Source organism: Pogona vitticeps, chromosome 1 (genome assembly GCF_051106095.1).
Source record: "Pogona vitticeps strain Pit_001003342236 chromosome 1, PviZW2.1, whole genome shotgun sequence".
In the NCBI taxonomy this organism is placed as follows: Eukaryota; Metazoa; Chordata; class Lepidosauria; order Squamata; family Agamidae; genus Pogona; species Pogona vitticeps.
The window spans coordinates 103,271,471-103,293,193 of record NC_135783.1 but is presented as its reverse complement, the minus strand read 5'-3'; the positions used below and the strand labels follow the sequence as shown (position 1 = coordinate 103,293,193).

Sequence of the window (21,723 nt, the reverse complement as noted above, 5' to 3'; positions counted from 1 at the left end):
TATTTGAAATGAACCACCAGTCAGAATATTTCAAGAACTGGGGGCCAATGCAAACCCCATCATGCTGGTTCACCACTGCTGTGATTTATGTAGTTTAGTTGCAAACAGCTGGGAGCCACAGCTTCGGCGGAACTCCATGTCACCTGAAGACCTGTCTCTCAAAAATCCATAACATGTAATATGAATGCAGACCATACACAGAAAACGGCGAAAAGGTACGTATAGAGCAGGAAGAAACTCTTATTAAGCTGACCAGAGAATTCTCCCATAAAAATATCTTCCTCTCCCTGGATATATTTTTTCCTCAATGTTCAGAAGCACTTAAGTACTGGTACACAATTTAAGAAGACAGAATCTTATTCTTTTCATGGCACTCGTAACAGAAAGGTGAATATTCTCATGCTTAAGTGCTAGGAACCTGCAAAGTATGCATAGGTAGAAGGAGGCCGAGCTGGAGAGGAAAAGACAGACATAGCAACGGCAAGATGAACAGTTAACAAAAGATAACCTAGTCACTTGGTGGGAGTCAATAATCCTTTGCCACCCCCTTCCTGGTAGGTGAAGAGGTAAACACAGAAGCATACCCAAAAAGCAGTATGTTACACTACAGCACAAGGAAGGCAGAAGCCAAGGCAAGGGAGAAGCATTGTGTTTCTTAATATGTGCAGCAAGGGGCCACATCACTCCTCCTTCACATTTACTCTGCTACATGAACTCCCATTCTCATTTTCTCTCCCTCTCTTGCTCGCACACACACGTTAAAAACAGAGAAGTAGTGATGGTGAAATATGAAGGACGGTGAGTCTCGCAGATCAGTGTCTACCTTGTCTTTACTACCTGGAGCATCCACCTTAACTGTGCAAGCAATATGGCCAGAAGTACTATTATGGGCTTGGAAGAAGTAGAAGAACAAGACTGAGGGAAACAAGGACACAATGTGAACTTTTAAAAAAATGACTAGAATGGAAATGACATATAAATATTTAAATACTGTGTTTTGATGATGTAAGCTGCCCTGAGTCCTTTTTAAGGAGAAAAGCAGGGTGAAAATATTTTAAATAAATAAATGCTGAGAATGGATACTTCACTGATGCCTGGCTACTTCCCACCCTCACCCTGCCCTTCTCCCATTAGAACATGAACACAAATATAGTTAGACCTGTCTAATATAATAACAACTGCATTTCTTTTATTTGGCCATTGTCTGTCTGCAGTGCTACTTAACAGAGGAGGTGACATATTCCCACTGATAAGTTTCTTTTGAATAGATTTCCACTCAGATAGGGCAGTACTGAGCTGTTGTTGCATTTGTGGACACGCAAAGAAACCTGCAGTGACTATGGCAAAATGTGGTCATCTTCCACTGATCAAAGAAAGAAACTGTAAGAGTGCAATGCTAAGCTCTCTTCCAAGAAAGTTCTACAAAACACAGCAGGAGTTGGTATTCGGTAAGGCAACACGCATGTCGATCACGACTAAACAACTAAACAACAACAAAAACGGCAACACGCATAAGATCTGACCATGCTTCTCATGGGGCTTGTTTGACACAAAACACACTTCAAAATATTATTGCAAAACCTACTACAATAACAGAAGGTGTTATATGCATGAAAAGCCTTGTCAAACACATCCAATCTCTTCCACAGAAATGGCACTCATTTTGAAGATGGACTGTAATTTGGAGCTGTATAGCAATCACACTATTTTTAAAGGCAGCAAAAATCGTACCTAAGTAATCCAAAGAGAAGTGTGCATGACTCAACTAAAGCAGTTTCATTAACCCACTGAAATCCAAATAATTCTACGGTGTCCTCTTCGTAATCAGTTGGAAAGGGATCGAGACCCAACAAAATCCTGAAAAACAAATCCATTGTTATACAGCTTACTGGAAGGGTGCTGCATGCACGCACGCACACACAGAGTATACATATAACACCCAAACTTTGGGCTACTAGTACTCTGCCAACATATCATAAACTTTGCCATTTGGTTTCACTGCGAGCAGCAATGTACTGCCTGATGAGCTGCACATGTACACATGTTCAACACAGTGTAGCACTGGATGATAATAAATCTAATTTAATACAACTAATCATTTAGTTGTTGACAAAAACAAAGCTGCTTACTTTGACGCCAGTGGTTAGCTATAAAATGTGACTGGCTGGGGCTGAGAAACTGAGCTTGGAAATGTGAGAAAGCACATCATCTGACATCCATCCCATCCCTCAGTCTTGGTTCACATCTAAGGAGTGTTATATATTTGCAATGCCTGGGGAAATTCCATGGCACAATTCATACACTGTTAACGTGCTCCACAGGGATAATATACTATGAACATACGAATCAAATAGGTCACCAAGAGATTTCACAATGATTTATTGACACTGCTACTACATTTCAATTGAGTCACTACCAACGTTCCCTCTAATTTTTCAGAAAACTGTGTGGACGCTGTGTCCCTGTGTGGGAAATTCCAGCCCCAACTGGAAACGAATGGGTGAAAACACCGGCTCAGCTGCGCGTGCCCAATGCACAGCGGTGTGCCCACACACTTTAGACCAGGGAACATTGGTCACTACCACTGGCCCCAGAATCAGCATGTGGATACATTTTCAGTGCACCAATCCTGTCCAATAGTTCCACATACCTCTTAAAAGACCCACTTGCTAAATAAGAATCAGAAGAGAAGCTTTTTCCTCCACCTGTAAGCTCTGACACACAGGAGAAGCTGAGAAATCTGGAGGGCTGCCTGTCCACTTCCATACCAATCTCCAAGCTGTCAGAGAAGGATGAAGGCATCAAGGGAACAGTGAAATCAGCATCCATTTTCTGTGGTTTCCCCCTGAAATGACACAGTACAACCTTTTAAACGTGTTCAGCGGTGTTTTTTTTTTAAAAAAAAAAATAATGTAGCTGACAGAATTCTATCTTGTTCATCAATATTATTACAGTTCCCCAATTCCTAGCATGCATGACAACTGGCCAAACTGAGTAGGGGATTCTGCCAGTTGCTACTCAGTCATCTTCCAAGGTGTGATTGAGCCAAACACACTCCTTAAAAGGACTTGATATTACAGGAAAAAGAACATTAATAGCAGTATGTTTTCTAATCACTTCAGCATCTCACTGTACAGAAATCCTTAAGCTACAAACTTCTTACTCATTCTATTTTTTAAAGAGATAATACCAAACCATAGTTAGGTGAAACAAGTATGTATATAGCTCAGTGGCTTATTTATCTGTTTATTGTTTCCTCAATGGAGAATACAAAATGGCTAACAAGATGAATTAAAAGCAGATAAAGCGAAGACCACATTAAGCAATAATATTAAAACACAAATGAATAAGCTATCCTATTAAAAATAAAGAGTGGATGAAGACAAATTAAGAACCATTAAAACACAGGAGAAATAGTTAAAATACCTTTCCTGAACAACCAGTTCATAAAGAGGTTGGATAAGCAAACAAATTCCAAAAATATGGAAGACAAAAGTAATCACTATACGTACTGAAACCAGGCAAAGAACCATCAGATCCCAAAGCTACAGGCCAATCTCCTTACGGCCATCTATACGAAGTGCTTAAACTAATGGTTGTTGGGTTCAGGCAATGAGCAGGCTGATGGACTTTGTGGTGATCACCAGATAATGGATACAGTGAGGTCTTGACTTGAGAACTTAATCCATATTAGAAGGCGGTTCTCAAGTCAAAAAGTTCTCAAGTCAAATCTGCATTTCCCATAGGAATGCATTGAAAACCATTTGATCCGTATCTGCTCTTTTCCATCCATAGAAACTAATGGGAAACTGCTATTCCACCTTCGACCACTAGAGGGGTATATTTTGTTTCTTTTTTTCTTAGGTCAAGAAAGGTTCAGGGAAGTCAGGGAAAATACAGCCCAGGCAGTACCAGGCAGTCCGAAGACTGTCTCCCAATCCACTCTCTAAATGCTGGGAGGAGTGAGGAAGCAGACAGGCACCCTTTTCACTGGCCAACAGTTAACTGAAAGTTCACATTTTGCACTTTCCCTGCCTCCCACGTGGGTTTTTTTCAGTTCTTAACTCAAATCTAAGTACGTAAGTCAAGTCAATATTTTCCTAGGAAAGTGGTTCTTAAGTCAAAATGTTCTTAACTCAAGTCGTTCTTAAGTCAAGACCCCACTGTAATAGGATAGCAAAGTCTCTTAGCAATAAAGTCAGCCACGCACACAGATGGATGTCTGCCAGCAGTACTCCTGGTGGGCGACTCAGCAAGGAAGTAGAATGAGAAGTCTTCTCCGTTCTCTTTCTCTCTCTCTTGTCCATGTCTTCTCTCTGCCCTGCCCCCAAGAGACTGTCCTTTTATTAACATTACAAGGTCACAGGTAGTGACAGCATTACAGATAGTAGACAGGGTTCAGATAGGACAATGGTTACATCATGTTACTAGGGTTGGTCTGGGGAAAGGCAATTAATCAAGCCCTCTGATTGGCCTAAGGAAAGGCCTCTATGGCAAGCTCTCTATGATAATGAGAAGGAGGGAGAATGATGGCAGCTCCTCCCCTCAGAAGCAGCCACAGGATGCTAGGAGAGTTTTCTCTACACTACAACACCCATGTGGCTTAGCAACCTTAGGAACAGCACCCCCATAAATGGTATTAAATCATCCAGCCCAAAGATTCTCTGGTCCGCAGCCCCCGATGTCCTCACAGGGGGTCTGCGAAGACTTCAAGAAACCTTATGACCTTTCGCAGTTAAAACAGAAAGGAAAGGAAAAAAAATCTTAAATCCCCTTGCTTGTTTGTATAAATCTTGGCTTTTCTAACCTACTGCCTCAATTAAAAACAAACAAAAGTAAAAATAGATTATGAAAATAACTGATAGCAAATCACTGTTTGATATTTCTGCACACAGTGAGAACATGCAAGTAAATGACACTGAGTAGCTGAGAAACAGCACTTGATATTTCTTGCTACTGCAGAGACAGTCAGAAGCCGTGAGAAGAGTCAGTCGGTGTCAGCGTGAATGAGTGTTCGAATGGACTTCATGATCCTGTTTGGTTATTGTCAGGTAAAGTGACATTTTGATATTGCAGTGAATTTCATAACTGTACATTTTAGATGAGCGTCAGAATGGCTCACTGGATGAATGTGAAACATAAAAGAACTGAAGCTGTTGACGAGGGTGCATCCTGTCCAAACCAAAATGAAGCTTCTTCCAGTCATCCTAAAAAGTGTCATTGTTATAGCAAGGAATATCTGTTGATGAGACCCTTCATGAGAAACCTTAAATAAATATTTGATACATGTTAGGGTTTTAAATCTTGAGTTAAGCCTTGGTGGTCTGCAGCAACAAGATATATTTAAAGGAGGTCTGTCTGGTCTAGTCCCCAACACTAAAATTCTTCAAATCCCAGAACAGGCAGGCAGTAGACCTAGCAAGACCTGTACTGCTCAAACCTTAAAACTAATACAGCATAGAGAATAGTTTTGAAACACATGAAAACCTGGAACAGCACCAGTCAGCCCTATATTGGCATATGATACTGTCCACCATCAACTGCTGCTCAAAAAGCTCTACCCCTTCAGTAAAGATCATGCACTAGCAGGAATGGTTACCATTCTGCTTCAAAACTAAAGATTCTTTCTTGAATGTCAAGGAGGCACAGTCACTGAAGAAATCAAAGGTATAGTTTCCCTCAGGGTAGTACCCTGGCACCATTACTTTTTAACCTTATACAAATAATCAACAGAGGTTTTCATACTCCAGGAGCTTTATCTATGCTAATGATCTCACCTTGGCAGTCCAGGAGGAAATTTTTGAGGTCATCAAGCACCAGCTAACCTCTCCATTAGATCTTTCCTTATATTATGAAAACAATCAGCTGAAACCAAACTTTTTAAAAACATTGGTCCCTGCATTCCACTTAGAGATCAGTAAAACAGTCAGCTAGGAAGGCAAAATATTAAAACACTGCTCTATCCCAAAGTACTTGGACATCACTCTGCATCAAGCTTTGACCTAAAAAAACATGGTCTAAAACTCAAGAAGTAAGTTGTTGCTAGAAACAACTTGCTTAGGAAATTGGCTGGGTCAGACTGGGGTTCAGACCCACAAACAGTAAGCACAAGAAATTTGCCCCTGTGCTGTTCCACAGCAGAATATGCTAGTGCTGTATGGTATAAATCAACACATGTCAAACAAGTGGATGTAGTCGCGAAGGCTTTCACGGCCGGGATCTAATGGTTGTTGTGGGTTTTTCGGGCTCTTTGGCTGTGTTCTGAAGGTTGTTCTTCCTAACGTTTCGCCAGTCTCTGTGGACGGCATCTTCAGAGGACAGCACTCTGTGGATCAAGAGTGCAAGATTCCCAGGCCCGGAAGTACAAGTTTAAGGCCACTTACCGGTATGTAGCAGTTTATTCTCCTGAACATAAATGAGATTTATCTTCCCAGAGAATGTGTTCAATATTAACCAGCAGAATATTTTGGGGAAAAAAGGGGTTTTGGTCCAGCATTGATAGGCAAACTGCCCACATCTCCCGAACAATTGACAATAAAACCAATGCCAAATCTTTTGTTCCACAGTATCCAGCTTTACCCAGCACTAGAACAACATGAATATGTACATTAAGTTCCCTTCCACCCAGCCATACTGACCTGTATAGAGATCTACTAGCTTATGATATTGCCCAGTCTTCTATGGTTTCCATTATCATGCTGTTCCTGTTCGCCAACCAGTGTAATCATGACACGGGTACACACCAGTTTTCTTTGCACTCATTTCTTGCCCATTTCTTGTTATATAGACAAATAAATAAATAAATACACAAAAGGCAAAGATCCACCTTTGGCCTTATTAAATTCCGCTTAATAAGGCCGAAGGGACTTTGGCTCCAGAATCAGAAGACCTAACTTGCATAATAAAAATATTTAATATCCGTTGAATAGGAAAAGCGGAGCATTTTAGGTCAGTGCAGAACACCAGTGTTATTACAAAATAGTAACGTGAAGGAATCGGAGCTGGAACACTCATCATAGAGAGCCTATGTAGTGTACTGTATTTGAAAGAGTAATCTGTGTTCAAATAACCACTCTACCAGGTGTGTACGTGGCAATGGTAAACCAGTCCTTCAACATCTCGCTGTTGTTATGTGCTGTCAAGTCACATCAACATTTAGACGCCCCTAGTAAGGTTTCCGAGGTATATACGATATTTAAGACGTGGTTTTACCACTGCCAACCCACAGAGACTTTCCATCGTCTAGCGGGGATTTGAACTGAAGTCTCCCGGACCCTACTTCAGCTCCTGCACTGCACTGCCATCTCATGCATCTCGAAAACCCTCTTCGACTCCCCATAATTTGGAATCAGCTTGAGAACGCCTAACACGCATACTCGCCGCCAGCAGAGGAAAACAGCACTTGCAGAAAAAGCAAGCATAGGGCTGTGCCTTAAAGAGCACACACGAGTCTTACAAAGTCCCGAAATCAAAGCGAGCACAAGCAGGTCATCCCCCCTCCCCCCCTCTTCTGCCACACTCACCTACAAGCAAGCATACACTCACCAGCACCCACCCTTTTCACACGACCCCACTTCTTCCCGCGAACTCCCAGAAATAATCCACTTCCTCTCCTCCGTAACTCCCGCGCACACCGAGCACGGACCGACTGCGCGTGCTCCGACGGTGATCGGCGGTGACGTAACGTTTTCTTACAGGACAGAGGAGTCCGGGAGTCTCCTGGAAGCCCTGCCCGCTTTTGCGCTTTTAGGGGCGGGTCGCGTGTGTGGATGCGTGTTTCCCGCCTGTGATCCCGCCGTTCAAGTCAGGGGTTGTGTTTAAAGCGGAAGAAGGGAGGATTTGAGTTTCTTGGCCGTGCGAGTCCCTGTTTTTAGTAATCCTCGCCTTCGGAGTGGATTTAAGATGACAACTTTTAATGTAAAGTTGTCGTCTTTAAACCCGCTTAGAAGAACGGCCTGTTCTTTACTTTCGTGTCCAATAAAGCTCCAAAACTCACTCGTGACAGGGCGTCCAGTCAGGAGTCGGGGGAGGGGGCACATGTAAAAGAGGTCAGAGCTCCTGCGCCTTTGAAAACTGTAGAAAAGGGAATTGCAACAGATTAGTTTATCATAGAAGCAATACCTGCTGAATTTTCCCCTTCCACACAGGTGGAAGGCACAGGAGCCCAGTCCTCTTTTTCCTGTGGCCACCTGTTTAGAAGTACATCCCAGTGATTTGAACTTGTTTCACTCCCAGCTAGTAGAAATACCTGGTTCTGTGCCCCAGCTGTATCTATTCAAAATAGAATATTTGTGTGCTGAATAGTGTTTATGCATGATAAGTATGCAGGATGGGCAGTTTTATGCACACTTAAGAAAAGAAAAAGGTACATCAAACACACTGGGACTTCCTTCTGTATAAATATGCACAGACTGCCTCAGCAACATCAGTCATATGCTGTGGGCTAAACTGCAGAAGCCTGTGCTGCAGGGTCAGATGACCAAGCAGTCGTAAGATCGAATCCACGTGACGGAGTGAGCGTCCGTCGCTTGTCCCAGCTCCCGCCAACCTAGCGGTTCGAAAGCATGCAAATGCAAGTAGATCAATAGGGACCACTTTGGTGGGAAGGTAACAGCGTTCTGTGTCTAAGTCGCACTGGCCATGTGACCACGGAAGATTGTCTTCGGACAAAACGCTGGCTCTATGGCTTGGAAACAGGGATGAGCACCGCCCCCTAGAGTCGGAAACGACTGGACAAAAAATTGTCAAGGGGAACCTCTACCTTTTTACCTTGGGCCTCAGCGTAATCTCTTCCACCACTATCCGCTGGAGACCTCTCAAGGCATAAAAGTGTAGTGGGATTGGTGAAGGTGTATCTTATTGTGATGCAGAGAAGGGGGGGGGCTGCATTTCACAAACTTCCATGGTCCATTTTCTCATGGGGGCATGGGAACTGCTGGATAGCTCTATGGTTAAGCTCAATGGAGCCAGCAATTGGGAGTTCACTGTGCCTCCTTGACAGGGGCTGGACTTAGGTCATCCGTAGTGTTCCTTCTAAGATTATTATTAATATCTGGCTCCTGTTTTTGGACTGCAACTACCACATCACACCTCCTCACTGTTAACTATGATGGCTGGGCTGTTGCCATGGTATCTCATGGACCAAGAGAAGGTGGAGGTTGCTTCATCCCTATATTTGAGCTGTACAGTACTTCCTGGCTCTGATCACAAGAAGCCTATCAGCTAACAGAAGTTATAGGTCGCAACTGATGGTGTGCCCAGTTCCACCATGATGTAGAAGTCTTGGTTTTGGTGTCCCTTACAACTATTTAATAGGTGAGCTTTCTTAGCGTACAAATGCTTATGATGGGATGTTACTCTTGTGAATGGTTGCATACCCTACTGAACAGATGCTTTATATGGACAATAACTTTATTTCATGTGGCCACCTGACTCCTGACTGAAGACTTTTACATGAATGAGTTTTGAATTTGTGGAATCTGTTTCTGAAACCAGAAGCCAGTTCTTTTCTCAGAGAAATATATTCTGCAAAAGCAGTATTTAATTATGACTTTGACATTATTATGTAGTATCATTGCTACCAATTATGGCTGGGATCCTGTTCTTAATTACAATTCATTGCACTAGTGGCCTGCCGCTTTCAGAGTTTGCCTGAGAAACTATCTTACATCTCCTTGTACAAGCAGAAGCCTTGTTTAAATGGGCACTCTCCACACCCCTGTGGAGTTCAAAATCTATGTATAACTCCTCGTGGCGCAGTGGTTAAAACGCTGTACTGCAGCTAAAACTGTGCTCACGACCTGGGGTTCAAATCCCAGGTAGCCGGCTCAAGGTTGACTCAGCCTTCCATCCTTCCGAGGTCGGTAAAATGAGTACCCAGCTTGCTGGGGGGGCAATGTGTAGCCTTTATAATTAAAATTGTAAACCGCCCGGAGAGTGCTTGTAGCGCTATGGGGCGGTATATAAGTCCAATAAATAAATAAATAAATATAAATATTATGCCTCCAGAAATATAGCTGAAAAGCACAAACAGTTGATTAAGACACACACACAAACAAAACACATGTGTGTGTGCGCGCACACACACACAACAGATGAGTTTACTGTATTAACTGTACAGCATGCTTCAGCACTCTCCCCAGCTGCCATGTGGAGCCATCATATTACAAGACAGGGACTAGCTGGGCCACCACCATTTGACAGAGGCCACTTCACTGCCAACAACAGGAGCCTCAGTAAACCCACTTTTCTCGGGCCACCTCTTGGAGATGAATAGCAGCATAGTAGTCGGACACAATTTAACGACTAAACAACAATTAATTGAATATTTGTTTATTTATAGGGATATTTATTTATTTAATGAAAAACCTGTGCTGCTTAAACCTGTGCAGTTCAAGGGAGAAGTGAATTTTATAACAGTACAATTTTCCACCCTGTGTTAACTCAGGAGTTCAAAAGCATAGGTAGAGTATTTCCAGGGTCAGGTTATCTCCCCCCCCCCCAATATATGTGATTTAGCATTATTCCAATTCTTGTGGGCATAAGAATGCACCCAGGTCCTCTGGGAGTAATGACTGGCTATTTGGGGGCACTTCCAGTTGTGCAAAAAAAAAAAAAAATCCCTAGGGACTAGATTAGAGCTGGTATGTTTGTGAAATATCCTGCAATGGCCACTTACTCTCCCCCCAGCCATTCCCAGGCTTCTACAAGGATAGCTGGGCAATTGAGAGGCCACAAAAATTAGGTGAGGGAGGATCTAGGAAACACACTAGGCAGTGCATGTGTCCCATGGCTGCATTTTGGTTCCTCCTAGTTTTGTAGCACTCCTGGCTGGAACAATATGTTTTCCCCCCAGTTTGGAATGGACATGAAGTTCAGCAGTTCAGTGATTTTTAGATTCTGTATTTAGTAATTATGAATGTTAAATGAGATAGATTTGTTAGAGAAACTATATATGTCAAAGTTTAAGAATGGTATACAAGTATAACTAAATCAAGTACAAGTTTATATAACAAGTACCAAAATGTATAAGCACTGTGAGTTTGGTTGTTGTGGGTTTTTCGATATGTTTGGCTGTGTTCTGGATCTCGTCAGCCATTGGATCCGGGCCGTGAAAGCCTTCGAAAACACAATGTGAGTTTATTCTATTGAGCATATGCTTAAAACCATAAAAGTTCTTCAATGTTTTAAAAGAAGACCAAATGACCATTTTATTTACTTTCAATTCCTGGAATAAGCACACACAAAGAGAGAATACAATTTTTACTCTGAGAGTGCTTTTTTAAAATCATAATACTGTACTATACTTGAAAATGCTGTGCACAAACACTGTTAGTTACATTTTATATTATTTTAAAACCAGATCAATAGAAGGTTATAGCAGCCCGGATCAACAAGTAAAACTTGCTAACCAAAGCCAGGGCAATTGCATCACACACTTTTTGACATCTGAGCAGCTGGCATCATTGCCTCTTGGTTTGTGTACCGCCTTTCCTGCAGGATACGTGGTATGCAAGGAGTTTTTACGTGCCTTGTGCTGTTAGGACTTGTGCAAGGTTCACCTTCAGCCCCGGGGAGCTCTGTTAGTCCCTATTGCAGATTGCTGCCAAGGTTTGTTTAACATGAAGACTCGCTACACAAAGCGCTGGCATTCAATTTGCGGCCTTGCTAAAAGTGGCATAATGGGCCCAAATTCTTGCACCCACCACTTATCAGTTTATTCCCTCTCACTTTGTTGTTGGAGGCACTAGTGTTACACAACACAAATACTTCCCTGGTGAGTCCTGGCACCACCTGGGAATAGGTTAAGATGCATGTCTACTCTAGGCTTTCATGCACGGTTTTAAAAAAAAACTACAGAGGTCTGTGGGCTGCACACACCCTTCCTTGGACTTACAAAATGGGCTTTTAAAAACTGGAAAAAATTCTCCTTGTTCTCACCCTTGGATAGTACAAGGAGACTTCCTGACCCCTTCAAAATTAAAATATTTTTGGGATGCGGGGCAGGTTGCATGTTGCCCACCCCTGGGCAACACTTAGAGATGGTGGCAGACTGCATGTTGCCCACCCCTGTTTTAAAGCCTCCTCACACAGAAAAATACAAACTTTCTCCACCTCCAGTCCTATTTATCCAGAGTTACAATATATCACAGAAGTGAGTACACTCCCTCACATTTCATAAATATTTTAGTATATCTTTTCATGGGACAACACTGAAGAAATGACACTTGGCTACAATGTAAAGCAGGGAGTATACAGCTTGTATAACAGTGTAAATGTGCTGTCCCCTCAAAATAAGGTAACACACAGCCATTAATCTCTAAACCGCTGGCAACAAAAGTGAGTACACCCCTAAGTGACAATGTCCAAATTGGGCCCAAGTAGCCATTTTCCCTCCCTGGTGTTATGACACCCATTAGTGTCACAAGTCTCAGGTGTGAAGGGGGAACAGGTGTTATTGCTCTCACTCTCTCAGACCGGTCACTGGAGGTTCCACATGGCACCTCATGGTAATTAACTATCTGAGGATCTGAAAAACAAAAACAAATTGTTGCTCTACATAAAGATGATCTAGGCCAGTGATGGCGAACCTATGGCACGCGTGCCACAGCTGGCACGTGAAGCCCTTTCTTCTGGCACATGACAAACCTTTTGAAGTGGCTGCAGCTGGGATTCCCCCTTTCTCTTCCAGTTCTGGGTCCTTTAACTTCCTGTTCGTCCCCATGATTCCCCGTTTAACTTCCTGTCCATCCCCATGATTTCCCCTGAAACTGCCACTTCCTGTTCCGGTTTTGGTCTTCCAGGTGGCACAGCAGCCACTGGTTTCTTCCCCACCCCCTCATTTTGGGCACTCGAGCCGAAAAAGGTTTGCCTCCACTGGTCTAGGCTATAAGATTGCCAAAACCCTGAAACTGAGCTGCAGCACGATGGCCAGGACAATACAGCGGTTTAACAGGACAGGCTCCACTCAGAACAGGCCTTGCCATGGTCAACCAAAGAAGCTGAGTACCTGTGCCCAGAGATTGGCTTTGGGAAATAGACGTATGAGTGCTGCCAGCATTGCTGCAGGGGCTGAAGGGGTGGGGTGAGGTCAGCCTGTCAGTGCTCAGACTGTATGCTGCACACTGCATCAAATTGGTCTCCAGGGCTGTCATCCCAAAAGGAAACCTCTTCTAAATATGATGCAAAGAAAGCCTGCATACGGTTTGCTGCAGACAAGCAGACTAAGGACATGGATTTCTGGAACCATGTCCTATGGTCCGATGAGACCAAGATAAACTTATTTGGTTCAGATGGTGTCAAGTTTGTGTGTTGGCACCCAGATGAGGAGTACAAAGACAAGTGTGTTGTGCTTACAGTCAAGTATGGTGGTGGGAGTGTCATGGTCTGGGGCTGCTTGAGTGCTACCAGCACTGAGGAGCTACAGTTCATTGAGGGAACCATGAATGCTAACTGGTACTGTGACATACTAAAGCAGAGCATGATCCCGTCCCTTTGGAGACTGGGCTGCAGGGCAATATTCCAACAGGAAACGACCCCAAACACACCTCCAAAACAACCACTGCCTTGCTAAAGAAGCTGAGGGTAAAGGTGATGGACTGGCCAAACATGTCTCCAGACCTAAACCCTATTGAGCATCTGTGGGGCATCCTGAAAAGGAAGGTGGAGGTGCGCAACATCTCTAACATCCACCAGCTCTGTGATGCCCTCATGGAGGAACGGAAGAGGATTCCAGTGGCAACCTGTGAAGCTCTGGTGAATTGTGCCCAAGAGGGTTAAGGCAGTGCTGGAAAATAATGGTGGCCACACAAAATATTGACACTGGGACCAATTTGGTCATTGTCACTTAGGGGTGTACTCACTTTTGTTGCCAGCGGTTTAGAGATTAATGGCTGTGTGTTGCCTTATTTTGAGGGGACAGCACATTTACACTGTTATACATGCTGTGTATAACAGTCTTCTTCATGGATTGCTGCCTTGTCGTGGCGAAGGGGCTTGAGTAACTCAGAGAAACTATGGGCTATGCCGTGCAGGGACACCCAAGACGGACAGGACATAGTGGAGAGTTCCGACTAAACGCAATCCACCTGGAGTAGGAAATGGCAAGCCACTCCAGTATCTTTGCCAAGAACGCCCCATGATCAGAAACAAAAGGCTAAAAGATATGACGCTGGAAGATGGGCCCCTCAGGTCGGAAGGCGTCCAACATGCTACTGAGGAAGAGCGGAGGACAAGTACAAGTAGCTCCAGAGCTAATGAAGTGGTTGGGCCAAAGCCGAAAGGACGCTCAGCTGTGGACGTGCCTGGAAGTGAAAGGAAAATCCAATGCTGCAAAGAAAAATACTGCATAGGAACCTGGAATGTAAGATCTATGAACATTGGGAAGCTGGAGGTGGTCCAACAGGAGATGGCAAGAATAAACATCGACATCCTGGGCATCAGTGAACTAAAATGGACAGGAATGGGCGAATTCAGCTCAGATGATTATCATATCTACTATTGTGGACAAGAATCCCGTAGAAGGAATGGAGTAGCCCTCATAGTCAACAAAAGAGTGGGAAAAGCTGTAATGGGATACAATCTCAAAAATGATAGAATGATGTCAATACGAATCCAAGGCAGACCATTCAACATCACAATAATCCAAGTTTATGCACCAACCAGCATTGCTGAGGAGACTGAAACTGAACAATTCTATGAAGATTTACAACACCTTCTAGAACTGACACCAAAGAAAGATGTTCTTCTCATTCTAGGGGACTGGAATGCTAAAGTAGGGAGCCAAGAGATAAAAGGAACAACAGGGAAGTTTGGCCTTGGAGTTCAGAACGAAGCAGGACAAAGGCTAATAGAGTTTTGTCAAGAGAATAAGCTGGTCATCACAAACACTCTTTTCCAACAACACAAGAGGCGACTCTATACATGGAAATCACCAGATGGGCAATATCGAAATCAGATTGATTATATTCTCTGCAGCCAAAGATGGAGAAGCTCTATACAGTCAGCAAAAACAAGACCTGGAGCTGACTGCGGTTCTGATCATCAGCTTCTCATAGCAAAATTCAAGCTTAGACTGAAGAGATTAGGAAAAACCACTGGGCCACTCAGGTATAATCTAAACCAAATCCCTTATGAATACACAGTGGAAGTAAAGAACAGATTTAAGGAACTAGATTTGGTGGACAGAGTGCCTGAAGAACTTTGGATAGAGGCTCGTAACATTGTCCAGGAGGCAGCAACGAAAACCATCCCAAAGAAAAGGAAATGCAAGAAAGCAAAGTGGCTGTCCAACGAGGCCTTAGAAATAGCAGAGAGGAGAAGGGAAGCAATATGCAAGGGAGATAGGGAAAGTTACAGAAACTTGAATTCAGACTTCCAAAGAATAGCAAGGAGAGACAAGAGGGCCTTCTTAAATGAACAATGCAAAGAAATAGAGGAAGATAACAGAAAAGGAAAGACCAGAGATCTGTTCAGGAAAATTGGACATATTAGAGGAACATTTTGCGCAAAGATGAACATGATAAAAGACAAAAATGGGAGGGACCTAACAGAAGCAGAAGACGTCAAGAAGAGGTGGCAAGAATACACAGAGGAATTATATCAGAAAGATGTGGATATCCCAGACAACCCAGACAGTGTAGTTGCTGACCTTGAGCCAGACATCCTGGAGAGCGAAGTCAAGTGGGCCTTAGAAAGCCTGGCTAACAACAAGGCCAGTGGAGGTGATGGCATTCCAGTTGAACTATTTAAAATCTTGAAAGATGATGCTGTTAAGGTGCTACATTCAATATGCCAGCAAGTTTGGAAAACTCAACAGTGGCCAGAGGATTGGAAAAGATCAGTCTACATCCCAATCCCAAAGAAAGGCAGTGCCAAAGAATGCTCCAACTACCGTACAATTGCACTCATTTCGCACGCTAGCAAGGTTATGCTCAAAATCCTACAAGGTAGGCTTCAGCAGTATGTGGACCGAGAACTCCCAGAAGTACAAGCTGGATTCCGAAGAGGCAGAGGAACTCGAGACCAAATTGCTAACTTGCGCTGGATTATGGAGAAAGCCAGAGAGTTCCAGAAAAATATCTACTTCTGCTTCATTGACTATGCGAAAGCCTTTGACTGTGTGGACCACAGCAAACTATGGCAAGTTCTTAAAGAAATGGGAGTGCCTGACCACTTTATCTGTGTCCTGAGAAACCTATATGGGGGACAGGAAGCAACAGTTAGAACTGGTCATGGAACAACTGAGTGGTTCAAAATTGGGAAAGGAGTACGGCAAGGCTGTATATTGTCCCCCAGCTTATTTAACTTATATGCAGAATACATCATGCGGAAGGCTGGACTGGAAGAAACCCAAGCCGGAATTAAGATTGCCGGAAGAAATATCAACAACCTCCGATATGCAGATGATACCACTCTGATGGCAGAAAGTGAGGAGGAATTAAAGAACCTTGTAATGAGAGTGAAAGAGGAGAGTGCAAAAAACGGTCTGAAACTCAACATCAAAAAAACTAAGATCATGGCCACTGGTCCCATCACCTCCTGGGAAATAGAAGGGGAAGATATGGAGTCAGTGTCAAATTTTATCTTCCTGGGCTCCATGATCACTGCAGATGGAGACAGCAGCCCTGAAATTAAAAGGCGCCTTCTTCTTGGGAGGAAAGCGATGACAAATCTGGACAGCATCTTGAAAAGCAGAGACATCACCTTGCCAACAAAAGTCCGAATAGTCAAAGCTATGGTTTTTCCTGTCGTGATGTATGGAAGTGAGAGCTGGACCATAAAGAAAGCAGACCGCCGAAGAATTGATGCCTTTGAATTGTGGTGCTGGAGGAGGCTCTTGAGAATCCCCTGGACTGCAAGGAGAACAAACCTATCAGTTCTAAAGGAAATCAACCCTGAGTGCTCACTGGAAGGACAGATCCTGAAGCTGAGGCTCCAGTACTTTGGCCATCTAATGAGAAGAAAAGACTCCCTGGAAAAGACCCTGATGTTGGGAAAGTGTGATGGCAAGAGGAGAAGGGGACGACCGAGGATGAGATGGCTGGACAGTGTCTGCGAAGCAACCAACATGAACCTGACACAACTCCGGGAGGCAGTAGAAGACAGGAGGGCCTGGCGTGCTCTGGTCCATGGGGTCACGAGGAGTCGGACACGACTAAACGACTAAACAAACACATGCTGTGTATTCACTGCTTTACATTGTAGCCACATGTCATTTCTTCAGTGTTGTCACATGAAAAGATATACTAAAATATTTATGAAATGTGAGGGGGGTGTATTCACTTCTGTACATATACTATATGTCCCCATACCTAGAGATCCAAAGCAATTTAGCAATTTGTTTTTTGAAATTTGGCTGGCATCCTAAGACCCGTCATTCCCTGTCCCTTCAGTCTCAGAGAACAAGCCTGATTGAAATTAAGTGGCACTTAATTCTGAGGAAGTATTCATAAGCTAAAAATTCTGTTGCACAACTACATTTGTGCAACTCAAGGTTGCACGAGTCATAGTTATGCTAGCGCTGAGGTGGAAGCACTCTTGTGGGCTCATTGGGCAAATGGTTGTGCTGCACATGACTGACTGCTCAATTGAACAGCTCAATTTGTTGTTGGGTATAATGCCTGATTCACTTATGCCCTTGTAACTTTACGTTACTCTGGTATTAACAAAAGTTTGCCCACAGAATTATGCTGGAAAGATACAAACCTGTGCATCTCACCTGAGAGCAAGTCCCGCTGAATCTTGTGGGATCCACGTACCTTCAAGTAATGCAAATGCCAACTACTAAATCAGAACTTCCCCCAAACTGGACAGAGTTTTGTTGCCTAGCCCAAAACTTTGTTTCTATGAATAGGTCACAGGGCTCTTTGTTCATATGTGTGGATTATAAATGCCACAATGAGTTTCTTGGGAAAAGCTCTGTTACCCTAAGAAGGTTTTGCATTATGTTACATTCAGAGAGGATTCCACCTCTTCTCACCACTAGGTAGAACATCTAATTTGTCTATTACTGACATTTTAGCCTAGTTCATTTTCTATTTTGCCTATGTGAAGACTGACACTAGTTCTGAATTTTTCTATGTATGGCAGAGGGCTTGGTCAAGGGAATTGGTAGATCTTTGGGGTGGGCCGAGCTACCCCCTAATGCATCAGCTTTAGGTCCTGAATCTGGATATGGTGTGAAGGATAGGGATGACTTGGAGACACATAAATTCTCCCCCAGCCAGAAGTTACTGGTACAACGAGAAGATCTTCACCTGCTCCCATCTGTACTATCCATTTAGTCCTCTGCACAGCTTCAGGTGTCAGTGAGACAGATATCTTGTAAAGTGCTCATTTGCAACTTTTTAGTGATATGGTGAAGGTGTTGCTTTACCCAGAACCTTGCTTCTGTGAATGCATCATATGGCTGGTTTTTCTGTGGGGTAACCACGGACAGGTATCTGCAGCTAGAAGTGACACTGATTGCTGTAGCAACTTCTCACATTGTCTATTGGACTCCTGTTCATATTTTATGGGTAGTGATAAGTTCCTCTGAACTTACTTCTGGGTAGACATACTTAAGGCTTGTACTGACCACTTTGTAGACAGTTACTGTCCAATTCATCTGGGTGAGCAACATCTCTGTTCAAATGGATAGTTTGCCAAAATGTTGTATCTTTTTGTCATGTATTGGCTGGCACAAAAACAGAGATAATATGGAAACCTGGTGAAATGTTTTGTGCACCTCTAAACATTTCCAAATTTTATTTGCAAGCACGTATAACATTGCAAGCATTCTGGACAAGCAGACACACAATCTTTAAAAATGCAAGCTGCTGTTTATTTGTTGTGTTTATATCCTGACTTCCCTAGAGTGAATTATAGCAGCACGCACTGTCCTCCTCCCCAAGTTTATCCCTCCTGACAACAGACCTGCTGGGTCGGTTAGATTTATTTTCATAACAGACTTGGGAGATGGATTAAGCTGAGAGAGAGGAGGTAACATAACTCTCAGAATACTTCTGAAGGTCAGTAGGAGTAAATTTCTCTTTTATTTGTGCAAGACAGATTTAAAAAACAAAAAGGAAAGCAAAAACAACTAGCTAACAGAACTGTCAGAGAGAATGTGCCTCTATTTCCCTCCTTGCTTACATGAGACACGTGTAACCGGATTGACTCCCATTCACCCAGGTTCTGTCGTGATCTGACCCACACTCACTTGGTTAGATGATTGACAACATAGTCTTCCCAGTGTACTGATTGTAAGGCGAGGCGTGTGGGGGGGGAGACATCCTTTGATGATAAAGTTAACTTTATTCAGCTGTTGAACTTGTTATTGGCGCAGTTCTTTCCCCCACCCTTCTGAGCATTAAAAAAGCGATTTACTACGCCATAGTTAAAATAAGTATGTACCCAGGGTAACCCTGATTTCCATATGCAGATTTCTCTCTCTCTCTCTCTCTGCTGACATCCCCGTTCTCTAGTCTCTCTCGCCCTCTCTCCTGCATTGTGTCTGTCTGATTTTAGACCATTTTTATTCTCTCTTTGTGTGTGTTTTCTACACGACGAACCTAAAATATTTTCCAAGCAAACATTGAAGTTGGTTCTCTCAGGAAGGATGGGGAAGGCGGCGGCGGCGGCGGAGGAGGAGGATGAAATACCCCATTAAAAATCCTAATTGCGTCGATCTTGGATCTTTTTAACCACCCCCCCCCCAGCTTTGTAGTCAAAAGTTCTCCAGGACGAAAAATCTGGGCGAGCCAGTTTATAGCGGAGCGTCAACAGCCTGCCGTGGGACCAGCCCGGTTGGACTTTTGATAATCTTTGATATTACACAAATAAATAAATAAATGCATCACCGTCAGAGGAAACACACCGACACAAAAGCTGCAGCCCGGCAGAGGCATTTCCGTGTCGGCAAGAAGGAGCAACATGCTGGGTGTACCTTCGAGTTGGATTTATTAGGAAAGCATCTTCTGTAGGAGACAGAGATCAGAGGTAAGGAAAGGCGGTCTGCTTCCCCATCACGACCACCTTTGGAAAAAAGGGCTTCTTTTCAGGCTTCAAAGCCAAGAGGGACCAAAGGTGCCCTCGATATGCTTCATGATGAATCCTGGAAGTTATTCTACTCTTTCTCTGTGTACGTTTTTGCCTGGTTTGCAAACCTTACATGGGCAGGGAGTCTTCTTTTCAAATGAAATGCATCTCTTGGTGTAGCAGGTTTCATTGGTGACATCATGCTTAGCACTAAAAAGCAGTGGTGCTTTTAGCTTATACTGATTTAACTTCCATGAAATGGCAAGATCTGTTAGAGATTTAATCGGGTCCACTTTGATTCTGATTCAAATAATAGCAATCTTTAAATATATGTATATATATTTATAAGGAGGTATTTGTCTGTGTGCATGCTTTAAGAAACACACTTTTAGTGCAGAAGCTGTCAATGGTGGATAATTAAATACAGTATTTAGCCTGGCTGTTTTGAAGCCAAGGAATAAGGTAATAAATTTTATTGTAGTAATCAGACTCAAGATGTTCTCTGTGTTAATTGGGTTAAAAATTGCAGTACTTATTAGAAATTCTAATTTCACAATGCAGCACTGACAATAAGCTCAGCCAGTGAATTATTCACATCTTTAATTTGCTCACTTAATGACAGCGTGGTGTAATCAGTGTGCAGAGAAGGCTTCCTATGCATTATGTATGATGTTCTGGACTTAAATGCAGGACATTATGAAGCTCTCAGTGGTTCAGTAATTAGTTTTCCACAAGGCAGAACTTAGATATTCACAGATAAAAAGTTTTACAGTTGGAAAAATAAGAGTTGCATAATAGAAACTAACAAAAGGGACGAAATAGAAAAGAAGGCGGAAAACTAAGCATATTTTAGAGATAATTTGCATTTTTAAAGAACAATGTATGGAAAAGAAGGGAGAAAAAAACTGAATACTTTTGGAAAATGGATAGAAAGTTTTTTCTGATGCTTTTTTTTGTTCTTGAAGAAGTTTGTAGCTAAAGGGCTTTTTTGGTATTTCTTTGGCCTTGTTTCTGTGCTTCATCAAGTGTAAGTGTATTTGTAAAAATACTAGTAACTGTTATTTCAACAAGTGTTGGTACCCATTTTTTGCAAAATATTTAGTGTACTTTGGTAAGGATTGTGAAGAGTTAAGTAGTAATAATTAAAAGGTACAGATACATGTGGAATTCAAAGCATCAGCATCTTGTATCCTTGGTGAATTGCACTGATATGAGGCCTGCCCAAGCCCTCCTTGGCTTTTTGAGCAGGAGCGAGTGGTTGGATATGTTGTTGTTGTTGTTGTTGTTGTTGTTGTTGTTGTTGTTGTTGTTGTTGTTGTTGTTGTTGTTGTGCTCTTTTAAGTCAAAATCAACTTACAGCAACCCTAACAGGGTTTTCAAGGTAAATGTGATACTTAAGGAGTGGTTTTTACCAGTTTTACGCCCCCAGTGAATTTCCATGGCTGAACAGGGATTCGAACCCTGGTCTCAAAAGACCTAGTCTGTTACTCTGTCCACTACACCACACTTGATAGATGGTTGGTATAGCTATCATTTTTCACTCCACAAAATGCACTAGATGTAGCATTGTTCCAGGGCATTATGGGAAAGGCTAAGTAATACTGGGCCCAGCTGTCTGACACTGCTCTAAATGCTGCTTGGACTGTCCTGGTGACTTCTAGGGTTTGCTGGATAGTGGCCTGAGCTTGCTCTATAACAGTCAAT

At 42.9% G+C, this 21,723-nt stretch overlaps 1 protein-coding gene and 1 long non-coding RNA gene across 7 annotated transcripts in view; one reads left to right on the top strand and one right to left on the bottom strand.

The window, feature by feature from the left end:
• MMS22L (MMS22 like, DNA repair protein) overlaps window positions 1–7,722 on the bottom strand; it is a 113,882-nt gene extending 106,160 nt beyond the window's left edge. The window contains exons 1-3 of one of the 3 annotated variants that reach the window (XM_020782627.3): window positions 7,546–7,722; window positions 2,651–2,845; window positions 1,732–1,857 (exon numbers count right to left, since the gene is read on the bottom strand). In XM_020782627.3, coding sequence (XP_020638286.3) covers window positions 1,732–1,857; window positions 2,651–2,829 — 305 coding nt within the window. In that variant the 5' untranslated portion in view covers window positions 2,830–2,845; window positions 7,546–7,722. Of the gene's footprint in view, window positions 1–1,731; window positions 1,858–2,650; window positions 2,846–7,523 lie in introns of all 3 variants that reach the window. The other 2 variants (XM_020782707.3, XM_078380297.1) reach the window with 2 other exon arrangements.
• Window positions 7,723–18,126: 10,404 nt separating this feature from the next.
• Window positions 18,127–21,723, top strand: part of LOC110072891 (uncharacterized) — a 601,139-nt gene continuing 597,542 nt past the window's right edge. For all 4 annotated transcript variants that reach the window (XR_013538529.1, XR_013538527.1, XR_013538526.1 and 1 more), the window contains exon 1: window positions 18,127–19,980. This is a non-coding gene — a long non-coding RNA (uncharacterized LOC110072891). The remainder of the gene's footprint in view (window positions 19,981–21,723) is intronic.